This window comes from Hippoglossus hippoglossus, chromosome 22 (genome assembly GCF_009819705.1).
Source record: "Hippoglossus hippoglossus isolate fHipHip1 chromosome 22, fHipHip1.pri, whole genome shotgun sequence".
NCBI lineage: Eukaryota > Metazoa > Chordata > Actinopteri > Pleuronectiformes > Pleuronectidae > Hippoglossus > Hippoglossus hippoglossus.
Genome location: NC_047172.1, coordinates 1,390,341 through 1,417,483, shown reverse-complemented (window position 1 = coordinate 1,417,483; position 27,143 = coordinate 1,390,341). Strand labels below are relative to the sequence as shown.

Below are 27,143 nucleotides of genomic sequence, written 5' to 3'. Positions count from 1 at the left end.
GTTCATGTCAGCTCAGTGTGAGAGCCTCGACTGCGTCTTGCTGTCATTTGTGGTCACGCTACTCTCCCCCCCCCCCCCCCCCCCCCCCCTCAACGTCACACGGGTCCGTCGATAAGTGTTGGGCTATAGCTTGAGCTTCTCTGGACACTGACAATGACTTACAGTAACTGCACCTCTCGAAACACAACCGTTTACCGTGACTCGACTACATCCGGGCATCCCCCGGATTCGCTCGTGTTGAACACAGACACACACACTTAAGTGAAACCTAGCCATAGCAAAGTTAAGCTAGCGCTAACGGTGAGAAACACGAGGGACCAACTGAGATATGTCTCACAAATGTCGATTAACTACTATTTATTACTCGCCCTATTTAACTAAATAAATTCATATATCTGAATAACTCACCTTAATATCAAGGATGCCAAACGAACAGGTGAGAGTCGCGTTGCAGGTGCTGGTCAGTCGGTTAACGTCCATGAAATGTTCCGCTCCCGCCTGTTCGAACTCTTTCAGTATCCGGTCGGCGAAGCGCATGCGCAATAGCTAACCATATCGGATTCATTGTTTTGAAGGACCTCGTTCTCATGAGGTTGACATGAATGAATTATATTCATCAGAAATGTCTTTAAGTCATGAACATCAAACAAGAACGAATCATGTAATGAACATAAACACGATTAATTCATTTAATGGAAACATAATTCTTGTTAACTAATCAAACACATCACCAAGTTGATTTTTCTGAGAGTAGTAAGTTCACTTAGTTAGTTTGTGTGTTTATACTTTTATTATTTTCATAATAAATGTTTTTCTTAAACACAAATGTTTTCCAACCTCTGAACTCCATATCCTTCATCTTTACTAACTACTGACGTGGTCATTTTGGTTAAAGTTAACAATTTAATTATTCATCAAGTTCCAAATTTGTAGTTAATACTTTCATGAGACTTAATCAATACATTGTCTCTTTTCCTTCCTTTGAAGGCTGGTGCCCGAGGTAGCTTTAATGTAAACTAAAGTTATTATTTAATATTAATATTAAATATGTTTCTGACTGCCACATTTATTGAAAGCCCAAAGTCACACCATATAATGCTGTCACACATAAGGTATAATAATCACAATAAAATGTACAATCATCTGATGATGTCATACTTTTTACTGCACACACACAAATTAATGAGCAAACTTGAGCTGATTTGAATTTATAAAACCATCTTTTCATTTTCTGAACTTGTGTCCATTTGTTTGCACTTTGCTTCTGTCTCTTTAATGTGACTTCAGCTCTGCAGTTATGTCACAGACTCCCCCCCCCTGCACTTCCTGTTAATATTTAATTTTCACACTAGAACGACCTCTGAACATTTAACACTCAGCAGATCACAAACATATTCAAGCAGCTATTTTACACCAAGTCTCTTGTCTGTGTGAGCTTGTTGCTGCCAAATGACTTTTGACCAGTTATCAAATCCAAGGCTTGAATTACTTTTTACAATCGTGTCCTGACACAAATAGAAACCAGGAAACATCTGTTCCTCCCTGAAGAGACGCAGGCGGAAAACCAGACGATCACATTCACCTTCCAAACCAAACTAAACCAAACCAGACCAAACGTCCTGAGTGAGTCCAGCTACAGGAGAGAAGAGTCAAACTACAACCTGCCGACGCTCCACACACTGACCGTGAGTTTAACAAACACCTCGACTCAGAGAGGAAGTAAACCTCAGTGAAGTTCGTGGAGCTGTGACTGACTGACTGTCTGTTTTCAGCTTCACCTGGAGACTCAATGGCTTCCAGATTAGAAGAGGATCTCTGCTGTCCCGTCTGCCATGATGTCTTCAGAGATCCTGTCCTTCTGTCATGTAGCCACAGCTTCTGTAAAGACTGTGTGAAGAGCTGGTGGAAAGACAAAGAAGTAAAAGAGTGTCCATTTTGTAAGAGAAGATCTTCAAGGTCAGAACCACCTTGTAACCTGGCGTTAAAGAACCTGTGTGAGACCTTCTTACAGGAGAGAGATCAGAGCTCTTCACATGCTCTCTGCAGTCTGCACTCAGAGAAACTCACACTCTTCTGTCTGGACCATCAGCAGCCAGTGTGTCTCATCTGCAGAGATTCAGAAAAACACACCGAGCACAGATTCAGACCCATCGATGAAGCTGCACCACAACAGAAGAAGCAGCTTCAGGAAACTCTGGAGCCCTTGAAGAAGAAGTTACAGTGTTTTGAACGTGTTAAAGTAGAGTGTGAACAAACAGTAGAACACATTAAGGTCCAGGCCGGACTCACAGAGACGCAGATCAAGGAGCAGTTTAAAAAGCTTCATCAGTTTCTGGAGGAGGAAGAGGAGGCCAGGATGGCTGCACTGAGGGAGGAAGAGGAGCAGAAGAGTCGGATGATGAAGAAGAAGATTGAGGCTCTGAGCAGAGACATAACGGCTCTTTCAGACACAATCAGAACCACAGAGGACGAGCTGAGAGCTGAAGACGTCTCGTTCCTGCTCAACTACAAGGCTGCAGTGGAACGAGTCCAGCAGCGCCCCCTGCTGGATGATCCACAGCTGGCCTCAGGAGCTCTGATAGACGAGGCCAAACATCTGGGCAACCTGAGCTTCAACATCTGGAACAAGATGAAGGACATAGTCTCCTACAGTCCTGTCGTTCTGGACCCAAACTCTGCTAATCCAGTAGTTGTCCTGTCTGAAGATCTGACCAGTTTGAGACGAGGAGAGAGACAGAAGCTTCCTGACAATCCAGAGAGGTTTCATAAATACCTCTCAGTCCTGGGATCTGAGGGTTTTAACTCAGGGACTCACAGCTGGGACGTCCTGGTTGGAGACAGTACTTACTGGGCACTGGGTGTGTCAGCAGAGTCTGTCCAGAGGAAAACAAACAAACAGTCTGGATCATGGGGAATATGGTTCCGTGAAGGTAAATACACAGCATGGTCTTCATCAGCATCATCTGATCTCTCTGTGCAGAAGATCCAGAGGATCAGAGTGAAACTGGACTGGAACAGAGGAGAACTGTCGTTCTCTGATCCTGATACTAACAAACACATTCACACCTTCACACACACTTTCACTCAGAAGATGTTTCCATACTTTAACATTAGAGATCACTTGAAGCTGTTACCTGTGAATGTCTCTGTGACGCTGGATCAGAGCAGTTAGAGATAAAGATTTTATTCATTATTTTCTGATCTTTATCTTTGGTTTGTTTTTTATTTTCATGGAAAATGTTTTCTATCATTTAGATTTTGTGTGGATCCATGAAGTCGAGCAAACTGATGAAGATCCACATAAAAACACATTCATCAATAACAGCTGATCATTGTTCACATTCAACAAACTTTATTAAAACTCACACATGAGACATGATTCATGTTTAATCACATAAAGTCTGTTCACATATGAAATAATCCAACATATATGAACATTTGTCTGTTTGATGTGATGAAGCCAAAATGATTGTGTCTGTCAAAGTGTTTTCATTCATTCCTCAACAACAAAACAACAGAGGTTTAGTTCAGCTTCAACATTTAAATTCCTCCTAAATGCTGAAGGTGCATCGACTCCTGTTTGTGAGCAACATCATAAAACATGTTCTGCTTCATGTTGAACCGTCTCCTGCTGCTGTGACACACACACGTTCAGCAGTAAAGTGTCTGCAGCCATCTTGTTTCTGACCGCTCCGTCCTCATGGGGTCGTCCCCAGTGTGTGACTGCACATCGATCTACTGACTGAATGTTTCATCAAAGTGTTCCAACACAGACGCAGATTCACAGTAGAAATGTTTCGCATCCCAAACGCAGCAGCACGGAATACACACATGTGAATGAGCTGCAAACAAAGATGGAGGAACTCGGAGTTTGGTTTCAAAAGAAACGACGGAAGCTTCAACGTGACCTCGTGTCTTTCTCCAACATCACAGGTTGATTATCTGCTGGAGGAAGTGATGGCTGCCTCTGTGACACACGAGGAGCTGATGTGTCCCGAGCCGAGCCGGGGGGTGGGGGGTCAGTAGAAATGCTGCTGTCACAAACTCTGGTCTGGAGCTGGAGATCTACATTCAGGGTAAATTCAGTCCAACAATGTGATGACATCATGACTCTGTGGGGGAGTCTCAGTTAACTGTGATTACATTTCACACAGAATCACACTTTTACCTCATTGTCATGTTTCTTGTCTCACATCGTTTGGTTAAAGAGCAAACTAAGCATCCGCTTGATAGGTAGCATTAGCCGCGCTAGCATTAGCTACGTTAGCTTTAGCCTTGTTAGCTAACATTACCCACTAGCCACCATTCTTGAGGCCGTTAAAGTGAAGGTCATGGCCGACACACAATTCAACAAATTATAAAGTACATGCTGAATTAGTGACGTTCTCCATGTTTCATCTACAAACAGGCACAGTGTTATAGTGTGATTAATTAAACACAATCACAAGTATCACTGATATTATTTTCTATATATTTAGTGTTAAAGGTTTAACGTATGTCTGACCTGCAGTTAACATGGGAGGGTAAGTAATCTTTTGAAAAACAATTATATATATATATATGAATTAACTATTGATAACTACAGTGAGATGTGGAGATGGAAGATTTCATTCTTGTAGTTTCCTTATCCTCACCAATGATGATAATACAAAAAAAAATAGAAATTTGAACTCTACCATGTTCCATGCTGTGTGTTACTGATTCTCTCACCTTTGTCTCTACGACGTCTTTTGAACATAGAATTACTGTTTATTTTGTCTTTGTTATCTTTAATTGATGAAATACAAAGTTCATCTTTGGTGTCTGTTCGCTGCAGCGGTTGGATTAACTTCACTTCAGCAGCTTCACCCACACAAACTGCTGCATGTTCGTATTTATGCATTTAAAAAGGAAAATGCACATTAATTAACAAGTGTAGTGGAGTCCATCATATAATGGGTCAGATTTAATGATGCAGGCTCGTTTTCATCTGCAGGTTGATGGTAGAAAAACATACAAATACATGTATAACACCACAAGTACACACAGTACATTAGAATCAACATAATACTGTCATGTTCTTATTCATCATCCTCAATGTAGCCCAGAGACTGTGGAGCTTTTCTTTACTGAAGCTAAATGTGACGATGTGAAATAAAAACACAGTCAAATAAAAGTGTACGAGGTGAATTTATAGAACGAGAGTGAAAATAAATGATTATTCACAAATAACAAAGATCTACAGATGTAACACTGGTGTTTGTGGGAAACAGAGATTTAAGTGAAGTGAACGCGACCGAGAGATTCGATTCAAAACACAAGAAACTAGCTTCACTGGTTTTATCGGATTCAAACAACGTGTAAGTGAGAAAACGTCCATGAAGCTACTTTAAGTTCGGCTCCGTTCAGCTCATGTTCCTCTGGCTCTCGATGCTTTTATTCATTTCTGTTTCACACCGTCGAGTTTTAAATTTCCCTCTTTCAAAACACAACTGCCTCATTTCCGCTGCTTCTTCTTCTTCTCCGAGACGCCAGTTGACTGCTGCAGCGCCCCCTCTCTGCGGTGATGGGATAACACATCTTCTGCATTGTAACTCAAACAGAAGTGAAGGAAACACCAGGGTCCTTGAATCATGAAGAAGAAAATGGACACTTGAATTTTAATAAACTTCCAATCTGCAGAACCAACTGTTTACAGATGTTATTCCAACAACCTGTGTCCAGGAGGACGTGCATGTCCAGTGCATGTGAGTGGTCACATGATCTCTGCAGGCGTGTGAGCCGTGTTGGACGGAGATTAAAACTGATGCAGAGACAAAACACCTGTGAGCACAGAGAGCGTTTTAGTTTGGAAACGCCTTAGTGGTATTAATGTAACTCTAAAGCAAGAACAGAGTGTGGGAATGGAAGAGGAAACATTCTCAGTGTAGAGGTTGGCAAACTTCACTTATGCAACATTAATGAAAAAACATTTGTTAAAGGAAAACATTTATTATGAATATAATAAAGTATAAAAAACACAAATTACTAACGGTGTACTTACTAAACAAAGACAGGTATGTGAGTATGCATGTGTGTGTGTCTGTGTGAGTCAGCGTGCTTTCAAAATGGCGGCTGGCCAAAGACATAACACCCTTCTCCCCCCCCATTGGAATCTTTGCGACATGTAGCGGGGGTCCGAGCTAAGTAGGTGAAGGGATATGCGTGTGTCTGTGTGTGTGTGCCAAATTAGACAAAGTTACTAGATTGGATGCAATGAAAGACTGAAGAGCATAACAGACTAACATTACTTTCTCAATAACTTGTACCCAAAATATCACAACACCACAAATCAAACTTATAAACATCACACAGAATCGAATAAACAGTCTTGCTTAGCCTAGTATAATTATTAAGCCCAGTTGTGTTACCTGTCCGCGGAAAGGGGAAAAAGGAAGTTGCTGTGCAGTTCGAAGTTCTGTGAAGTCTTCTGGCTGGTTGTGTGGCTCCTGCCTTAGTGATTCTGTTGAGCTGTGTAGCTCAGTTGCTGGTTGAAGTTTTCCTGCAGGACATCGCATCGCTGCTAGGAGGGTTGGTAGAGCTTGGAGGGCGAGGAGGTTTCCTTGGTGAGATGAGCTGGAAGCTGCACCTTTGTGCTCCTCTCGAAGAGTTGGATGGGAAGAGAAGATGTGAGCTGGAGAAGAGGCTCGACAGCCTTCCCTCCTGTGGAAGGATTGTAGGAAGAGGGCAGAAGAGACAGAAGAGGGGGAGAACAGGCCTTATATTGGCCCGGTGACCTCACAGGTCATGGGGTCCAGAGTGACCAATGGGAGTTGAAACCTGTGTCCCTGGGGGGGTTTTCACACCTCGGTGTGATGTTGATGCCCTCTGGGACATTGAGTTCCTTGCTCTGGTTTTTGATGGTCCCTGGGAGACTGAGTCCTGGGGGAACATGCGGCTTCAGGCTTTTGACTGAACATGTGATACCGAAGTGTTGTCTCACAAAAACCAGGTCCCAACAAGGGGGTCCGCGGAGGTACTGCATGGGGGTCGCAACATTTTTGGTTGATTAGACATTTTTTTATATTTGTAATCTTTTTTTTTTCAACCAATTTAATTTAAATGTCTTTAAATACACATTAACATGAATCCAACATATTGTAGCGAACGGATAAATGGAGGCAGAAGACGTTATCTTTCAGCAATGCACACGTTCAGCGACACACAGGAGCTCTCTCAAGCTGGGCACCGGTTCACTCACAGCAGGAGACGAGCCTGGACCTGTCCCTCCACGCCTCCTGGACACAAACAGGAGGACCCGCCCCTCGCTGCTGTGCCAATCACAAGGCCGCATGTTACACGCTGGCTCTGTCAGGTTCCCCGTGATTGGCTGAGAGCCTATTCAGTCCCCAGCTGACTAAGATCCCAGACACAAGGACGCACGCTGCAATATTATTAAAAAGAAGATACCTTTGTAAAAAAAAAATAGAACAAATAACAAATTAAAAAACTACGACATTTAGTTCACCCACGAATCCTTTTGCTATCATTTTTGCAAGATATTCCTGGTTCTTAGTATTGAATGCACAATAACAGCGTAGCTATGTTTATACATGGCACTAGGCCCAGTTTAATATAAAACACAATTTTATACAATATAAATAGTCGGGGGTCCCTGCTCCATCTCTATCAGTTTGGGGGTCCTTGGCCTGAAACACGTTGAAGACCCCTGCACTAGACGATCTGGCAAAGAACAGGAAATGGGCCTTTTATATATACTGGGTGACTGATGACTGATGGAAAGCAGTGAGTCTGGGGGTGGGGCAGGTAATGGGATCCGTGGGAAGGGGTGATGCAGAGCAGGGGGGAGTGGCTGAATTCTGAAACGACATGAGAATTAGTACATGAAAAACCAGATAACAGAAAATGAAAATGCTATGAGCTGACTGAAGTTGTGACAATTTGTAGTATTACAGCAGCAAGAGTCAAAAACACATCAGCAGGTAATAAGAAACATGTAATACTTAAGTTGTGAGGAATATAGAAATATGGAAATATATGAATGTAATTGAACTAATGTATACAGTGTAAAGACAGTAAAGATATGTGCAGTGTGAGAATATGTACAGTGAATGTATTGCACATGAACCGTTGATATTGCACAGGCAGATGAATCAGGCACAGTTAAGAGTTAAAGTGTTAGAGTGCAGTCCATAAGGGGGGGGGGGGGGCATAGTTGTTACTGGCAGCAGAGCTGCTTGTATATTTGTTTCAGGTTTTACAAGTTTTATCATCCAGCATCTCAAGCTCCACCCTCTCCTGACTCACCTGAGAAACCAGGAAACATCTGTTCCTCCCTGAAGAGACGCAGGCTGAAAACCAGACGATCACATTCACCTTCCAAACCAAACTAAACCAAACTAAACCAAACTAAACCAGACGTCCTGAGTGAGTCCAGCTACAGGAGAGAAGAGTCAAACTACAACCTGCCGACGCTCCACACACTGACCGTGAGTTTAACAAACACCTCGACTCAGACAGGAAGTAAACCTCAGTGAAGTTCGTGGAGCTGTGACTGACTGACTGTCTGTTTTCAGCTTCACCTGGAGACTCAATGGCTTCCAGATTAGAAGAGGATCTCTGCTGTCCCATCTGCCATGATGTCTTCAGAGATCCTGTCCTTCTGTCATGTAGCCACAGCTTCTGTAAAGACTGTGTGAAGAGCTGGTGGAAAGACAAAGAAGTAAAAGAGTGTCCAGTTTGTAAGAGAAGATCTTCAAAGTCAGAATCACCTTGTAACCTGGCGTTAAAGAACCTGTGTGAGACCTTCTTACAGGAGAGAGATCAGAGCTCTTCACATGCTCTCTGCAGTCTGCACTCAAAGAAACTCAGACTCTTCTGTCTGGACCATCAGCAGCCAGTGTGTCTCGTCTGCAGAGATTCAGAAAAACACAGAGACCACAGATTCAGCCCCATCGATGAAGCTGCACCACAACACAAGAAGCAGCTTCAGGAAACTCTGGAGCCCTTGAAGAAGAAGTTACAGTGTTTTGAACGTGTTAAAGTAAAGTGTGAACAAACAGCAGAACACATTAAGGTCCAGGCCGGACTCACAGAGACGCAGATCAAGGAGCAGTTTAAAAAGCTTCATCAGTTTCTGGAGGAGGAAGAGGAGGCCAGGATGGCTGCACTGAGGGAGGAAGAGGAGCAGAAGAGTCGGATGATGAAGGAGAAGATTGAGTCTCTGAGCAGAGACATAACGGCTCTTTCAGACACAATCAGAACCACAGAGGACGAGCTGAGAGCTGAAGACGTCTCGTTCCTGCTCAACTACAAGGCTGCAGTGGAACGAGTCCAGCAGCGCCCCCTGCTGGATGATCCACAGCTGGCCTCAGGAGCTCTGATAGACAAGGCCAAACATCTGGGCAACCTGAGCTTCAACATCTGGAACAAGATGAAGGACGTGGTCTCCTACAGTCCTGTGGTTCTGGACCCAAACTCTGCTCATCCAGTACTCGTCCTGTCTGAAGATCTGACCAGTTTGAGACGAGGAGAGAAACAGAAGCTTCCTGACAATCCAGAGAGGTTTGATGAATACCTCTCAGTCCTGGGATCTGAGGGTTTTAACTCAGGGACTCACAGCTGGGACGTCCTGGTTGGAGACAGTACACTCTGGTTACTGGGTGTGTCAGCACAGTCTGTCCAGAGGAAGGGAGACAAACTGTCTGGAACATGGAGAATAAGGTTCTATGAAGGTAAATACTCAGCAGTGTCACCATCAGCATCATCTGTTCTCTCTGTGCAGAAGATCCAGAGGATCAGAGTGAAACTGGACTGGAACAGAGGAGAACTGTCGTTCTCTGATCCTGATACTAACAAACACATTCACACCTTCACACACACTTTCACTCAGAAGATGTTTCCATGCTTTATCACTAGAGATCACTTGAAGCTGTTACCTGTGAATGTCTCTGTGACGCTGGATCAGAGCAGTTAGAGAGAAAGATTTTATTCATCATGTTTATTTCTTCAAGAGAAATATAAACACATCTTTATATATTAAGTACACCTTTAGTAATTTGTGTTTTTATTCTTTATTATCCTCAAAATAAATGTTTTTCTTTCACAAATGTTCTTTCATTAATGTTGCATAAGTGAATTTTGCCAACCTCTACACTGTCAAGAACTCTATATCCTTCAACTTAGCTAACTATCTATATGGTAATTTTGGTTATAGTTCTGAATTTAATTGTTAATCAGAGTTCCAAAGTTGTAGTTACTATTTTTACGAGACTTAATCAATAAATTGGCTCTTATAAAGATTGTATTCATCATGTTTATTTCTTCAAGAGAAATCTGCTGAATTTAAATGTTACACTCGTTATTCTAAAGCTTTGTTTATTTCTCCTTTTACTTCTCACTCATTTTTATTTCTCCTGTCGACTTTTCCACGTGTGTAAAAAGATTTCATTATTTTCTGATCTTTATCTTTGGTTTGTTTTTTACTTTCATGGAAAATGTTTTCTATCATTTAGATTTTGTGTGGATCCATGAAGTCGAGCAAACTGATGAAGATCCACATAAAAACACATTTATCAATAACAGCTGATCATTGTTCACATTCAACAAACTTTATTAAAACTCACACATGAGACATGATTCATGTTTAATCACATAAAGTCTGTTCACATATGAAATAATCCAACATATATGAACATTTGTCTGTTTGATGTGATGAAGCCAAAATGATTCTGTCTGTAAAAGTGTTTATTCAACAGCAGCCTAGTGATGTGATGTTAATATTGTGATCAAAATAATAAAAACTATGAAACAGAGTTTTGACCTTTTTTAAGTTGAGATGTAAATATAAAGCCAAAATGCTGCTGTCACAAACTCTGGTCTGGAGCTGGAGATCTACATTCAGGGTAAATTCAGTCAAACAATGTGATGACATCATGACTCTGTGGTGGAGTCTCAGTTAACTGTGATTACATTTCACACTTTTACCTCATTGTAATGTTTCTTGTCTCACATCGTTTGGTTAAAGAGCAAACTTAGCATCCGCTTGCTAGTTAGCATTAGCCGCACTAGCATTAGCTACGTTAGCATTAACCTTGTTAGCTAACATTAACCACTAGCCACCATTCTTTACATAACATTACATTTCATTTTGCTGACGCTTTCATCCAAAGCGACTCACAATAAGTGCATCAACCATGAGGAACAAACCCAGAACAACAAGAATCAAGAAAGTTGCTCTGGGTCAAGAAAGCCAAACTACAAAGTGCTATCAGTAAGTGTCATTGAAGTGCTACTAAATTGTTAGTTTAAACTTATATTCAAGGTATAGTCGGAAGAGGTGTGTTTTTAGTTTGCGGCGGAAGATGTGTAGACTTTCTGTCCTGATGTCAATGGGGAGCTCATTCCACCGTTTAGGAGCCAGGACAGAAAACAGTTTTGATTTTGTTGAGTGTTCAGCTCGCAGTGAGGGAGCAACAAGCCGATTGGCAGATGCAGAGCAGAGTGAATGGGCTGGGGTGTAAGGTTTGACCATGTCCTGGATGTAGACCGGACCCGATCCGTTCGCAGCACGGTACGCAAGTACTAGTGTTTTGAAACGGATGCGAGCAGCTACTGGTAACCAGTGAAGGGAGCGGAGGAGCGGAGTAGTGTGGAGACTGTAAACCGTGGCATACAATACACTGTACTTAAACTTGTTCTCATACCTAACCTTTATATATATTACAGTATTCCCTTAGCTTTATTCAACATCACACATACATGAATGCACTGTGCTCATAAAAAACTGTGACCTATGCCTTAGAAAGAATTCAAGCAGCTGCCCCAGGTTCTGAAGGGCAGATAGGAAAGGCGTTGTCTTGTCTGATGAATACGCATGCTTACGCACACAGAACATACAGCCGATAAAGCAGGAACACAATGTTCCTCACTCCAATGAACAACAACACCGTATCTGCAAAACTACTGAAGACCCACGAGGCTTCAGCCGGGTCAAGGCTTGTTTGTAAAACACAAAACCAAACACTGTCAGAATGTGAAGATTTGCCCAGCAAACTGTCAAGGAGGGGCGAACCTGGGAGAGGCTCCTCACTATTCGCGGATTCCAGTGCCAAGAGGCTGGGACCACGCCTGCGCACCAGCAAGGGAGAGCCAGTTCTAAACCATGGTGACTCCCCCTCGTTATCGACCAATGAAGTTCTACCTACTATTATAAGTATTGCACCCGCCGTCCGTTCGGGGCGACTCTTGACTACCCCGTGCTACTAGATAGCCGAGGCTGTGCATTGAGTGCCCATAGCTATGTGCTCATAGCTATGCTGTACCTTTTCATTGCCTCTGAATAAATACTTGTTGAACCAAACCAAGACCGGCTCTTCTCATATCTCGGGACAAAAGAACACGACAAGGGACACGAGAGCCTGCCTAAGAACTTCAGCACAAGCAATTGGCCACGACACAAAGTCTGACCAGCAGATGCACAACAACAGGAGCCACCACCAGCAAGACCAGTTCACTGGACTTTAAACAGCACCTCAAAAAGGACCTTTCCCCCGTTTCATGAACTGGTAACATAACTGGGCTAATTACACGAGGCCTATGCACAGGACTGTTGAATTCTCTTCATGTGATTGTGGGAATCTAGACGACTGGCTCCTGTGACGTGGTTCAAGGTCACATGACCAGCCGGTAGGCAGGAAACATGAAAAGTCTACCGGGTTCAGCAGAGGGTCCCTTGACTCTGCTGCATGCGGATTGCTGCGGTGGACATCTCCCTTTAATGCAGGTGTGTGAATTGATTGTGGCAGCGTTCGCTCTGGCAGCGTTTATAATGAGTGCAGCATGAGTTTGATTGTATGACTCTGATCCTACCAGGGTGATAGCCGGTTGCCAGCATCCCGTCCATAACCGAGGGAACGGGAGCAAACATAACTGATGGTAATGTTTATAGCACCATAAGCTTCTTTCTACAGCACTGAATAGCTGCGGCTTGTTCTATCCAGCTTGTGTCTCGCTACGTGACCGTTCGTTCGGCGCCTCGTGGACGCTTCACATGGTCACAGCATTTTTTAACCTGTGTTTATCAACACCAAAAAATGGGTATTGTGTAAAATCATATCTGTATGTTTCAGGTGACGTGACCACCGACAAGCTGCCGTGGCGATATAGAGACCCCGAAGTGTCGCAGTAACACTGGCATTCGCCCCGTCCTGCATTACTGTGCCACAGGTCTGTGTGTTTTCAAAGGAGGCTGATATTTGATTTCGTCTTTGAAGAATGTTTTTTTTTCCTGAACAAACCAATGCAACATGTGGGGCTGGCAACTAACGTGTTTTGTCTGTTTCCTTAAAAGGGACCGGGCCAGCCACTGTTTCCTGTTGTTAGTTTATGGTTTCATTTCTTTGTTCGAATTGTTTTATCTCTTAACAGCTGTCTGCTTGCTGGGTTATGTGGACGACCCGCATATAGATATGTTTTAATTTGCTAACCTCTAGTGAATCTGAATGTAGTTCATTCATTTTCTTTATTGGTGATTGGCTGTAACGAGTCTGTTCTCCTCCTCTCTGCAGAGGATTCTGTAAAAGGCCGGGTCCATACCGACACACTGTCTCCGTCCTGTGGTCAGGCTGCACTGGGTAATCTTGTAGTGGTGTGTATTTGTAAACCTCAATACTACATGAACTTTTTAGTATTTATTTGATGGTATAGTGCATGTTGCTGTCATAGGCTCGCTGTCTCCTCCTTTCTGTCTCTCACAGTTGTCGGTAGGACGCTGTGCCCGAGCAAACCCGACCTTATCACAAGGAAGAAAGCAAACTCCAATGTTTACAAATGTCTGTTGTTTTGTTATTGACCTCATGCCTCTGGTATTTTAAATCATTTTGATTCTGCTAGAATAAAGTTAATTAATCACAGTTCACCTCGTTACCAATCATTCCTGTTGTGGAAGCCACAGAGCATTGTCACATGATTAACTGATAAGGAGTAAGGGTTTGAGGGTTCCTCCTGCCCCTGAGCGGGAGGTGGCGTAGTCGGGACAGTTTCTCTTGCCCAAGGGCACCACATTTATTTTTATAAATTGGATTTGTGTTGTTGTGATATTTGGTAATACGTTATTTGAAAGCTAATGTTGGTTCTGTGATGTTCTTCATAGAATCTGACTCTTTCTTTACATGTAACTAACTACTTCCTCTGACCCGGCACCAACACCTCACACACTCCTCTCCCCAAACACACACATGTGATCTCAGCCCCTTGATCCCAACACTCCAGGGGGTCTTTTGTCTTCATAGTGGCCAGCCGCCATTTTGAAACCACACTTTGTCACTCACTCACTCAAACACAGACACACACACACACACAGACACACACACACACACACACACACACACGCTCACACACGTATACTCACATTCACATGTATATAGTAAGTTCACTTGGTTAGTTTGTGTTTATATTTTTATTATTTTCAAAATAAATGTTTTTCTGAAACACAAATGTTGTCTTCATTAATGTTGCATAAGTGTGAAGTTTTCCAACCTCTGAACTCCATATCCTTCATCTTTGCAAACTACTGACGTGGTCATTTTGGTTAAAGTTAATTATTAAATTATTAATCAAAGTTCCAAATTTGTAGTTAATACTTTCATGAGACTTAATCAATAAATGTTCTCTTTTCCTTCCTTTGAAGGCTGGTGCCCCGAGGTAGCTTTAATGTAAACTAAAGTTATTATTTAATATTAATATTAAATATGTTTCTGACAGACACATTTATTGAAAGCCCAAAGTCACACCATATAATGCTGTCACACTTAAGGTATAATAATCACAACAAAATGTACAATCATCTGATGATGTCATACTTTTTACTGCACTCACACACAAATTAATAAACAAACTTGAGCTGATTTGAATTTTATAAAACCCTCTTTTCATTTTCTGAACTTGTGTCCATTTGTTTGCACTTTGCTTCTGTCTCTTTAATGTGACTTCAGCTCTGCAGTTATGTCACAGACTCCCCCCCCCCTGCACTTCCTGTTAATATTTAATTTTCACACTAGAACGACCTCTGAACATTTAACACTCAGCAGATCACAAACATATTCAAGCAGCTATTTTACACCAAGTCTCTTGTCTGTGTGAGCTTGTTGCTGCCAAATGACTTTTGACCAGTTATCAAATCCAAGGCTTGAATTACTTTTTACAATCGTGTCCTGACACAAATAGAAACCAGGAAACATCTGTTCCTCCCTGAAGAGACGCAGGCGGAAAACCAGACGATCACATTCACCTTCCAAACCAAACTAAACCAAACCAGACCAACGTCCTGAGTGAGTCCAGCTACAGGAGAGAAGAGTCAAACTACAACCTGCCGACGCTCCACACACTGACCGTGAGTTTAACAACACCTCGACTCAGAGAGGAAGTAAACCCTCAGTGAAGTTCGTGGAGCTGTGACGACTGACTGTCTGTTTTCAGCTTCACCTGGAGACTCAATGGCTTCCAGATCAGAAGAGGATCTCTGCTGTCCCGTCTGCCATGATGTCTTCAGAGATCCTGTCCTTCTGTCATGTAGCCACAGCTTCTGTAAAGACTGTGTGAAGAGCTGGTGGAAAGACAAAGAAGTAAAAGAGTGTCCATTTTGTAAGAGAAGATCTTCAATGTTCGAACCACCTTGTAACCTGGCGTTAAAGAACCTGTGTGAGACCTTCTTACAGAGAGAGAGATCAGAGCTCTTCACATGCTCTCTGCAGTCTGCACTCAGAGAAACTCACACTCTTCTGTCTGGACCATCAGCAGCCAGTGTGTGTCATCTGCAGAGATTCAGAAAAACACACCGAGCACAGATTCAGACCCATCGATGAAGCTGCACAACAACAGAAGAAGCAGCTTCAGGAAACTCTGGAGCCCTTGAAGAAGAAGTTACAGTGTTTTGAACATGTTAAAGTAGAGTGTGAACAAACAGCAGAACACATTAAGGTCCAGGCCGGACTCACAGAGACGCAGATCAAGGAGCAGTTTAAAAAGCTTCATCAGTTTCTGGAGGAGGAAGAGGAGGCCAGGATGGCTGCACTGAGGGAGGAAGAGGAGCAGAAGAGTCGGATGATGAAGGAGAAGATTGAGTCTCTGAGCAGAGACATAACGGCTCTTTCAGACACAATCAGAACCACAGAGGACGAGCTGAGAGCTGAAGACGTCTCGTTCCTGCTCAACTACAAGGCTGCAGTGGAACGAGTCCAGCAGCGCCCCCTGCTGGATGATCCACAGCTGGCTTCAGGAGCTCTGATAGACAAGGCCAAACATCTGGGCAACCTGAGCTTCAACATCTGGAACAAGATGAAGGACATAGTCTCCTACAGTCCTGTCGTTCTGGACCCAAACTCTGCTCATCCAGTACTCGTCCTGTCTGAAGATCTGACCAGTTTGAGACGAGGAGAGAGACAGAAGCTTCCTGACAATCCAGAGAGGTTTGATGAATACCTCTCAGTCCTGGGATCTGAGGGTTTTAACTCAGGGACTCACAGCTGGGACGTCCTGGTTGGAGACAGTACTTACTGGGCACTGGGTGTGTCAGCAGAGTCTGTCCAGAGGAAAACAAACAAACAGTCTGGATCATGGAGAATATGGTTCCGTGAAGGTAAATACACAGCATGGTCTTCATCAGCATCATCTGTTCTCTCTGTGCAGAAGATCCAGAGGATCAGAGTGAAACTGGACTGGAACAGAGGACAACTGTCGTTCTCTGATCCTGATACTAACAAACACATTCACACCTTCACACACACTTTCACTCAGAAGATGTTTCCATACTTTAACATTAGAGATCACTTGAAGCTGTTACCTGTGAATGTCTCTGTGACGCTGGATCAGAGCAGTTAGAGAGAAAGATTGTATCCATTATTTTCTGATCTTTATCTTTGGTTTGTTTTTTATTTTCATGGAAAATGTTTTCTATCATTTAGATTTTGTGTGGATCCATGAAGTCGAGCAAACTGATGAAGATCCACATAAAAACACATTCATCAATAACAGCTGATCATTGTTCACATTCAACAAACTTTATTAAAACTCACACATGAGACATGATTCATGTTTAATCACATAAAGTCTGTTCACATATGAAATAATCCAACATATATGAACATTTGTCTGTTTGATGTGATGAAGCCAAAATGATTGTGTCTGTCAAAGTGTTTTCATTCATTCCTCAACAACAAAACAACAGAGGTTTAGTTCAGCTTCAACATTTAAATTCCTCCTAAATGCTGAAGGTGCATCGACTCCTGTTTGTGAGCAACATCATAAAAACATGTTCTGCTTCATGTTGAACCGTCTCCTGCTGCTGTGACACACACACGTTCAGCAGTAAAGTGTCTGCAGGCCCTCTTGTTTCTGACCGCTCCGTCCTCATGGGGTCGTCCCCAGTGTGTGACTGCACATCGATCTACTGACTGAATGTTTCATCAAAGTGTTCCAACACAGACGCAGATTCACAGTAGAAATGTTTCGCATCCCAAACGCAGCAGCACGGAATACACACGTGTGAATGAGCTGCAAACAAAGATGGAGGAACTCGGAGTTTGGTTTCAAAGAAACGACGGAGCTTCAACGTGACCTCGTGTCTTCCTCCAACATCACAGGTTGATTATCTGCTGGTGGAAGTGATGGCTGCCTCTGTGACACACGAGGAGCTGATGTGTCCCGAGCCGAGCCGGGGGGGGGGGGGGGGGGGGGGTGGGTCAGTAGAAATGCTGCTGTCACAAACTCGGTCTGGAGCTGGAGATCTACATCAGGGTAAATTCAGTCCAACAATGTGATGACATCATGACTCTGTGGGGGAGTCTCAGTTAACTGTGATTACATTTCACACAGAATCACACTTTTACCTCATTGTCATGTTTCTTGTCTCACATCGTTTGGTTAAAGAGCAAACTAAGCATCCGCTTGATAGGTAGCATTAGCCGCGCTAGCATTAGCTACGTTAGCATTAGCCTTGTTAGCTAACATTACCCACTAGCCACCATTCTTGAGGCCGTTAAAGTGAAGGTCATGGCCGACACACAATTCAACAAATTATAAAGTACATGCTGAATTAGTGACGTTCTCCATGTTTCATCTACAAACATTAATTAAACACAATCACAAGTATCACTGATATTATTTTCTATATATTTAGTGTTAAAGGTTTAACGTATGTCTGACCTGCAGTTAACATGGGAGGGTAAGTAATCTTTTGAAAAACAATTATATATATATATATGAATTAACTATTGATAACTACAGTGAGATGTGGAGATGGAAGATTTCATTCTTGTAGTTTCCTTATCCTCACCAATGATGATAATACAAAAAAAAATAGAAATTTGAACTCTACCATGTTCCATGCTGTGTGTTACTGATTCTCTCACCTTTGTCTCTACGACGTCTTTTGAACATAGAATTACTGTTTATTTTGTCTTTGTTATCTTTAATTGATGAAATACAAAGTTCATCTTTGGTGTCTGTTCGCTGCAGCGGTTGGATTAACTTCACTTCAGCAGCTTCACCCACACAAACTGCTGCATGTTCGTATTTATGCATTTAAAAAGGAAAATGCACATTAATTAACAAGTGTAGTGGAGTCCATCATATAATGGGTCAGATCTAATGATGCAGGCTCATTTTCATCTGCAGGTTGATGGTAGAAAAACATACAAATACATGTATAACACCACAAGTACACACAGTACATTAGAATCAACATAATACTGTCATGTTCTTATTCATCATCCTCAATGTAGCCCAGAGACTGTGGAGCTTTTCTTTACTGAAGCTAAATGTGACGATGTGAAATAAAAACACAGTCAAATAAAAGTGTACGAGGTGAATTTATAGAACGAGAGTGAAAATAAATGATTATTCACAAATAACAAAGATCTACAGATGTAACACTGGTTGTTTGTGGAAACAGATAGATTTAAGTGAAGTGACCTCGACCGAGAGCATCGATTCAAAACACAAGAAACTAGCTTCACTGGTTTTATCGGATTCAAACAACGTGTAAGTGAGAAAACGTCCATGAAGCTACTTTAAGTTCGGCTCCGTTCAGCTCATGTTCCTCTGGCTCTCGATGGTTTCATTCATTTCTGTTTTACACCATCGAGTTTTAAATTTCCCTCTTTCAAAACACAACTGCCGAGACTCCAGCTGACTGCTGTAGCGCCCCCTCTCTGCGGTGACGGGATAACACATCTTCTGCATTGTAACTCAAACAGAAGTGAAGGAAACACCAGGGTCCTTGAATCATGAAGAAGAAAATGGACACTTGAATTTTAATAAACTTCCAATCTGCAGAACCAACTGTTTACAGATGTTATTCCAACAACCTGTGTCCAGGAGGACGTGCATGTCCAGTGCGTGTGAGTGGTCACATGATCTCTGAAGGCGTGTGAGACGTGTTGGACGGAGATTAAAACTGATGCAGAGACAAAACACCTGTGAGCACAGAGAGCGTTTTAGTTTGGAAACGCCTTAGTGGTATTAATGTAACTCTAAAGCAAGAACAGAGTGTGGGAATGGAAGAGGAAACATTCTCAGTGTAGAGGTTGGCAAACTTCACTTATGCAACATTAATGAAAAAACATTTGTTAAAGGAAAACATTTATTATGAATATAATAAAGTATAAAAACACAAATTACTAACGGTGTACTTACTAAACAAAGACAGGTATGTGAGTATGCATGTGTGTGTGTCTGTGTGAGTCAGCGTGCTTTCAAAATGGCGGCTGGCCAAAGAGATAACACCCTTCTCCCCCTATTGGAATCTTTGCGACATGTAGCGGGGGTCCGAGCTAAGTAGGTGAAGGGATATGCATGTGTCTGTGTGTGTGTGTGCCAAATTAGACAAAGTTACTAGATTGGATGCAACGAAAGACTGAAGAGCATAACAGACTAACATTACTTTCTCAATAACTTGTACCCAAAATATCACAACACCACAAATCAAACTTATAAACATCACACAGAATTGAATAAACAGTCTTGCTTAGCCTAGTATAATTATTAAGCCCAGTTGTGTTACCCGTCCGTAGAAAGGGGAAAAAGGAAGTTGCTGTGCAGTTCGAAGTTCTGTGAAGTCTTCTGGCTGGTTGTGTGGCTCCTGCCTTAGTGATTCTGTTGAGCTGTGTAGCTCAGTTGCTGGTTGAAGTTGTCAAGCAGGACATCGAGTCGCTGCTAGGACGTTGGTAGAGCTTGGAGGGCGAGGAGGTTTCCTTGGTGAGATGAGCTGGAAGCTGCACCTTTGTGCTCCTCTCGAAGAGTTGGATGGGAAGAGAAGATGTGAGCTGGAGAAGAGGCTCGACAGCCTTCCCTTCTGTGGAAGGATTGTAGGAAGAGGGCAGAAGAGACAGAAGAGGGGGAGAACAGGCCTTATATTGGCCCGGTGACTTCACAGGTCATGGGGTCCAGAGTGACCAATGGGAGTTGAAACCTGTGTCCCTGGGGGGGTTTTCACACCTCTGTGTGACGTTGATGCCCTCTGGGAGACTGAGTTCCTTGCTCTGGTTTTTGATGGTCCCTGGGAGACTGAGTCCTGGGGGAACATGCGGCTTCAGGCTTTTGACTGAACATGTGATACCGAAGTGTTGTCTCACAAAAACCAGGTCCCAACAAGGGGGTCCGCGGAGGTACTGCATGGGTGGTCGCAACATTTTTGGTTGATTAGACAATTTTTTATATAATTTTTGTAATTTTTTTTAAAATTTAAATGTCTTTAAATACACATTAACATGAATCCAACATATTGTAGCGAACGGTTAAATGGAGGCAGAAGACGTTATCTTTCAGCAATGCACACGTTCAGCGACACACAGGAGCTCTCTCAAGCTGGGCACCGGTTCACTCACAGCAGGAGACGAGCCTGGACCTGTCCCTCCACGCCTCCTGGACACAAACAGGAGGACCCGCCCCTCGCTGCTGTGCCAATCACAAGGCCGCATGTTACACGCTGGCTCTGTCAGGTTCCCCGTGATTGGCTGAGAGCCTATTCAGTCCCCAGCTGACTAAGATCCCAGACACAAGGACGCACGCTGCAATATTATTAAAAAGAAGATACCTTTGTAAAAAAAAAATAGAACAAATAACAAATAAAAAAACGACGACATTTAGTTCACCCACGAATCCTTTTGCAATCATTTTTGCAAGATATTCCTGCTTCTTAGTGTTGTGCAGTAGTAGGTAGACTGGATGTTGGCTAATTTTCAATAATCATAAAATATGATTATTAAAATAATAAAAATTATTTAATTAAAATAATAAAGTTATCAATTAAGAATAATGAAATAATTAATGAAAAACAATAAAATTATCAATTAAGAATAATAAAAGTTGTAATTATAATTTATCAAAGACGGGGCACCACCCTGGTATCAGGGACCAACAATCAGTCGATAAAGATCAGTCTCATAGTCTGAAAAGTTCAATTAGAAATCTCAATATTTGCTATTAATGATTATATAATGAACAGTGAAGGTTTTAAGTTCGAGCACAGGCAGTCATAATCCAGCTGTATTCACATACATATGCACCAAGAATCACAAAAATACCGGTACTTTAATTATAAAAGGGGATTTATTTAAGATAATGACTTCAACGTCAATCAATGACTATTATCACAGCAAAACCCACTATATCAAAGATAAAACACCACAAGCATCTATCACAATCGTAACACATATGTAATGCCTCCACTGTGTATACCCGGAGGCGAGTATGTGTGTGTGTGTGTGTGTGTGTGTGTGTGTGTGTGTGTGTGTGTGTGTGTGTGTCTGTGTGTGTGTGGGTGGGTGTGTGTGTGTATGTGTACGGGGAAGACGGAGACAAGATGGCGTCTGACGCCGTGCGAGTGGTGTCATGTTACGAAATCAAAAATGGCGTACGAAGTCGTACACGAGGTGTTACTAAATACAAAATGGCGGTGCAACCATGTGGTTTGACCAAAAGGAAATGGAGAACAAAGGGTACTTTGATCTATCTCGTGGTTCAAAGCGCCGAATGGCGTCGAGATGCGATCGCACTATCTAGATTCTAGAATGTATATAAGACATGATGTGTGTGGATGCAGTTCGGACGTGTCTGCAGGCGGGTTTAGGAGAGAAAAGAGAGAGGAAGGAAAAGATATGCAATAAGTGATCAGAGGAGATCTCAAACACCGCCAGAGACAACTTTGCGGGGACTCTACCACTCGGTGCCCAAGCGGACGAACTAAGATCCGTCCCGCTGTGTACCGATCTTTTAATGGGTTAAAATCTCCGCAAAATCAGTCTGATGGTAACACAATACGGTGACGTGGCCGGAAATGCCGATACGTCACGACGCGCTGGCACAATGTGGACAAAAGTGGACACGGCGGTCCCAAGCAAATATACACTCAAATAATAACACACTAATGATTAAACTAGTCTCTGCCCAGACATAAGCCTCTTACTTGTCGATGTTCCGTGGTTGGTTCGTGCGCGAGCGGCGCGTTCCGGGAAGACGAGTGGATTGGGTTCTTGGCCGTTAGAAACAGTGATCAGCTGCTTCGTGCGATTGCAGCCTGAAAGGAGCTGCGGGCCGAAAAGTCTCAATGCCCTTCTGCAGGGATGAATAGCGGAGGAGCAGCTATGATTGTGGGCCAGAGGAAAGTCTGGGGATAACTCGGCCGGCGAGTATAAGACTTTTGCTGCGCTCCTTTCAGAATAAAGTTCAGGTAAAAAGGGGAGTTCACAAAAAGGGAAAGAATAAACTTCAGTTAAAAATAAAAATACAAACGTTTGGTGGTTGCTCCCTTAAGTGTCTGGATCATCTGGAGGAACCTGGAGAGGTTCTGGTCCTATCTTCAGTGCACGGGAAATAAGCAATGATTTGGGGGAGCTCTCTGTATTTATTACCTGAGAGGTGTCCGGCCTCCCTCCTGGGGGGGCCGGACCTGGGGGGCCTGTTGGCTCTCAGCCAATAGAAGGCCCGAGTTTGACCTCGGGCGGCGGTCAAAAAAACATGGATGCTCTGACGAAACTCCGGGGTTTTGTCTCCTGGCAGAGAACAACTCTAGGCAGGCTTTGAAAAGCCCCTACAGGCCTCGTTTATGGCCCCTTTGTCTGAGCTCGATCCCCAACATTAGTATTGAATGCACAATAACAGCGTAGCTATGTTTATACATGGCACTAGGCCTAGTTTAATATAAAACACAATTTTATACAATATACACTACCGTTCAAAAGTTTGGGGTCACTTAGAAATTTCCTTATTTTCAAAGAAAGCACTGGTTTTTTCAATGAAGATAACATTAAATTAATCAGAAATACACTCTATACATTGTTAATGTGGTAAATGACTATTCTAGGTGGAAACGTCTGGTTTTTAATGAAATATCTACATAGGTGTATAGAGGTCCATTTCCAGCAACTATCACTCCAGTGTTCTAATGGTACATTGTGTTTGCTAATCGCCTTAGAAGACTAATGGATGATTAGAAAACCCTTGAAAACCCTTGTGCAATTATGTTAGCACAGCTGAAAACTGTTTTGCTGGTGAGAGAAGCTATAGAACTGGCCTTCCTTTGAGCTAGTTGAGTATCTGGAGCATCACATGTGTGGGTTCGATTATACTCTCAAAATGGCCAGAAAAAGAGAACTTTCATGTGAAACTCGCCAGTCTGTTCTTGTTCTTAGAAATGAAGCCTATTCCATGCGAGAAATTGCGAAGAAACTGAAAATTTCCTACAACAGTGTGTACTACTCCCTTCAGAGAACAGCACAAACGGGCTCTAACCAGAGTAGAAAGAGAAGTGGGAGGCCCCGGTGCACAACTCAGCAAGAAGACAAGTATATTAGAGTCTCTAGTTTGAGAAATAGACGCCTCACAGGTCCTCAACTGGCAGCTTCTTTAAATGGTACCCGCAAAACGCCAGTGTCAACGTCTACAGTGAAGAGGCGACTCCGGGATGCTGGCCTTCTAGGCAGAGTGGCAAAGAAAGAGCCATATCTGAGACTGGCCAATAAAAAGAAAAGATTGATATGGGCAAAAGAACACAGACATTGGACAGAGGAAGATTGGAAAAAAAGTGTTATGGACAGACGAATCAAAGTTTGAGGTGTTAAGATCACACAGAAGAACATTTGTGAGACGCAGAACAGGTGAAAAGATGCTGGAAGAGTGCCTGGCGCCATCTGTCAAGCACGGTGGAGGTAATGTGATGGTCTGGGGCTGCTTTGGTGCTGGTAAAGTGGGAGATTTGTACAAGGTAAAATGGATTTTAAATAAGGAAGGCTATCACTCCATTTGCAACGCCATGCCATACCCTGTGGACAGCGCTTGATTGGAGCCAATTTCCTCCTACAACAGGACAATGACCCAAAGCACACCTCCAAATTATGCAAGAACTATTTAGGGAAGAAGCAGGCAGCTGGTATGCTGTCTGTAATGGAGTGGCCAGCGCAGTCACCAGATCTCAACCCCATTGAGCTGTTGTGGGAGCAGCTTGACCGTATGGTACGCAAGAAGTGCCCATCAAGCCAATCCAACTTGTGGGAGGTGCTTCAGGAAGCGTGGGGTGAAATTTCTACAGATTACCTCAACACATTAACAGCTAGAATGCTAAAGGTCTGCAATGCTGTAATTGCTGCAAATGGAGCATTCTTTGACGAAAGCAAAGTTTGAAGAACAAAATTAATATTTCAAATAAAAATCATTATTTCTAACCTTGTCAATGTCTTGACTATATTTTCTATTCATTTTGCAACTCATTTGATAAATAAAAGTGTGAGTTTTCATGGAAAACACGAAATTGTCTGGGTGACCCCAAACTTTTAAACGGTAGTGTATATAATAAGGGGTCCCTGCTCCATCTCTATCAGTTTGGGGGTCCTTGGCCAGAAAAACGTTGAAGACCCCTGCACTAGACGATCTGGCAAAGAACAGAGGAAATGGGCCGTTTATATATACTGGGTGACTGATGACTGATGGAAAGCAGGTGAGTCTGGGGGTGGGGCAGGTAATGGGATCCGTGGGAAGGGGTGATGCAGAGCAGGGGGGAGTGGCTGAATTCTGAAACGACATGAGAATTAGTACATGAAAAACCAGATAACAGAAAATGAAAATGCTATGAGCTGACTGAAGTTGTGACAATTTGTAGTATTACAGCAGCAAGAGTCGAAGAGACATCAGTAGGTAATAAGAAACATGTAATACTTAAGTTGTGAGGAATATAGAAATATGGAAATATATGAATGTAATTAAACTAATGTATACAGTGTAAAGACAGTAAGACATATTGTGAGAATATGTACAGTACTGCACATGAACCGTTGATATTGCACAGGCAGATGAATCTGGCACAGTTAAGAGTTAAAGTGTTAGAGTGCAGTCCAGAAGGGGGGTGCATAGTTTGTACTGGCAGCAGAGCTGCTTGTACATTTGTTTCAGGTTTTACAAGTTTTATCATCCAGCATCTCAAGCTCCACCCTCTCCTGACTCACCTGAGAAACCAGGAAACATCTGTTCCTCCCTGAAGAGACGCAGGCTGAAAACCAGACGATCACATTCACCTTCCAGACCAAACTAAACCAAACCAGACCAAACGTCCTGAGTGAGTCCAGCTACAGGAGAGAAGAGTCAAACTACAACCTGCCGACGCTCCACACACTGACCGTGAGTTTAACAATCACCTCGACTCAGAGAGGAAGTAAACCTCAGTGAAGTTCGTGGAGCTGTGACTGACTGACTGTCTGTTTTCAGCTTCACCTGGAGACTCAATGGCTTCCAGATTAGAAGAGGATCTCTGCTGTCCCGTCTGCCATGATGTCTTCAGAGATCCTGTCCTTCTGTCATGTAGCCACAGCTTCTGTAAAGACTGTGTGAAGAGCTGGTGGAAAGACAAAGAAGTAAAAGTGTGTCCACTTTGTAAGAGAAGATCTTTAAAGCGTAAACCACCTTGTAACCTGGTGTTGAAGAACCTGTGTGAGACCTTCTTACAGGAGAGAGATCAGAGCTCTTCACATGCTCTCTGCAGTCTGCACTCAAAGAAACTCAGACTCTTCTGTCTGGACCATCAGCAGCCAGTGTGTCTCGTCTGCAGAGATTCAGAGAAACACACCGACCACAGATTCAGACCCATCGATGAAGCTGCACAACAACACAGGAAGCAGCTTCAGGAAACTCTGGAGGCCTTGAAGAAGAAGTTACAGTGTTTTGAACGTGTTAAAGTAAAGTTTGAACAAACAGCAGAACACATTAAGGTCCAGGCTGGACTCACAGAGACGCAGATCAAGGAGCAGTTTAAAAAAGCTTCATCAGTTTCTGGAGGAGGAAGAGGAGGCCAGGATGGCTGCACTGAGGGAGGAAGAGGAGCAGAAGAGTCGGATGATGAAGGAGAAGATCGAGTCTCTGAGCAGAGACATAACGGCTCTTTCAGACACAATCAGAACCACAGAGGACGAGCTGAGAGCTGAAGACGTCTCGTTCCTGCTCAACTACAAGGCTGCAGTGGAACGAGTCCAGCAGCGCCCCCTGCTGGATGATCCACAGCTGGCCTCAGGAGCTCTGATAGACAAGGCCAAACATCTGGGCAACCTGAGCTTCAACATCTGGAACAAGATGAAGGACGTGGTCTCCTACAGTCCTGTGGTTCTGGACCCAAACTCTGCTCATCCAGAACTCGTCCTGTCTGAAGATCTGACCAGTTTGAGACGAGGAGAGAAACAGAAGCTTCCTGACAATCCAGAGAGGTTTGATTATTACTTCTCAGTCCTGGGATCTGAGGGTTTTAACTCAGGGACTCACAGCTGGGACGTCCTGGTTGAAGACAGTACATGCTGGTTACTGGGTGTGTCAGAAGAGTCTGTCCAGAGGAAGGGAGACAAACTGTCTGGATACTGGGGAATAAGGTTCTATGAAGGTAAATACAAAGCAGTGTCACCATCAGCATCATCTGTTCTCTCTGTGCAGAAGATCCAGAGGATCAGAGTGAAACTGGACTGGAACAGAGGAGAACTGTCGTTCTCTGATCCTGATACTAACAAACACATTCACACCTTCACACACACTTTCACTCAGAAGATGTTTCCATACTTTAACACTGGAGATCACTTGAAGCTGTTACCTGTGAATGTCTCTGTGACGCTGGATCAGAGCAGTTAGAGAGAAAGATT

At 43.1% G+C, this 27,143-nt stretch overlaps 2 protein-coding genes and 1 long non-coding RNA gene across 3 annotated transcripts; 2 read left to right on the top strand and 1 right to left on the bottom strand.

Annotated features, from left to right (window-relative positions):
• Positions 1-1,789: 1,789 nt before the first annotated feature.
• On the top strand, positions 1,790-3,172 carry LOC117756725 (nuclear factor 7, brain-like). Its single transcript, XM_034577489.1, has one exon. The coding sequence runs from the start codon at positions 1,790-1,792 to the stop codon at positions 3,170-3,172; it is 1,383 nt and encodes a 460-aa protein (XP_034433380.1).
• Positions 3,173-4,655: 1,483 nt separating this feature from the next.
• Positions 4,656-5,461, bottom strand: LOC117756765. Its single transcript, XR_004612849.1, has 2 exons — positions 5,032-5,461; positions 4,656-4,958 (listed from the first exon to the last, which is right to left on the bottom strand). It is a non-coding gene; the product is annotated as an uncharacterized LOC117756765 (long non-coding RNA).
• A 3,111-nt stretch (positions 5,462-8,572) lies between these two features.
• On the top strand, positions 8,573-9,955 carry LOC117756728 (zinc-binding protein A33-like). The gene has a single exon (XM_034577492.1). The coding sequence runs from the start codon at positions 8,573-8,575 to the stop codon at positions 9,953-9,955; it is 1,383 nt and encodes a 460-aa protein (XP_034433383.1).
• Positions 9,956-27,143: the final 17,188 nt, after the last annotated feature.

Coding starts and splice junctions, on each gene's coding strand:
- LOC117756728 (XM_034577492.1), top strand. CDS start 8,573: ATGGCTTCCAGATTAGAAGAGGATCTCTGCTGTCCCATCTGCCATGAT.
- LOC117756725 (XM_034577489.1), top strand. CDS start 1,790: ATGGCTTCCAGATTAGAAGAGGATCTCTGCTGTCCCGTCTGCCATGAT.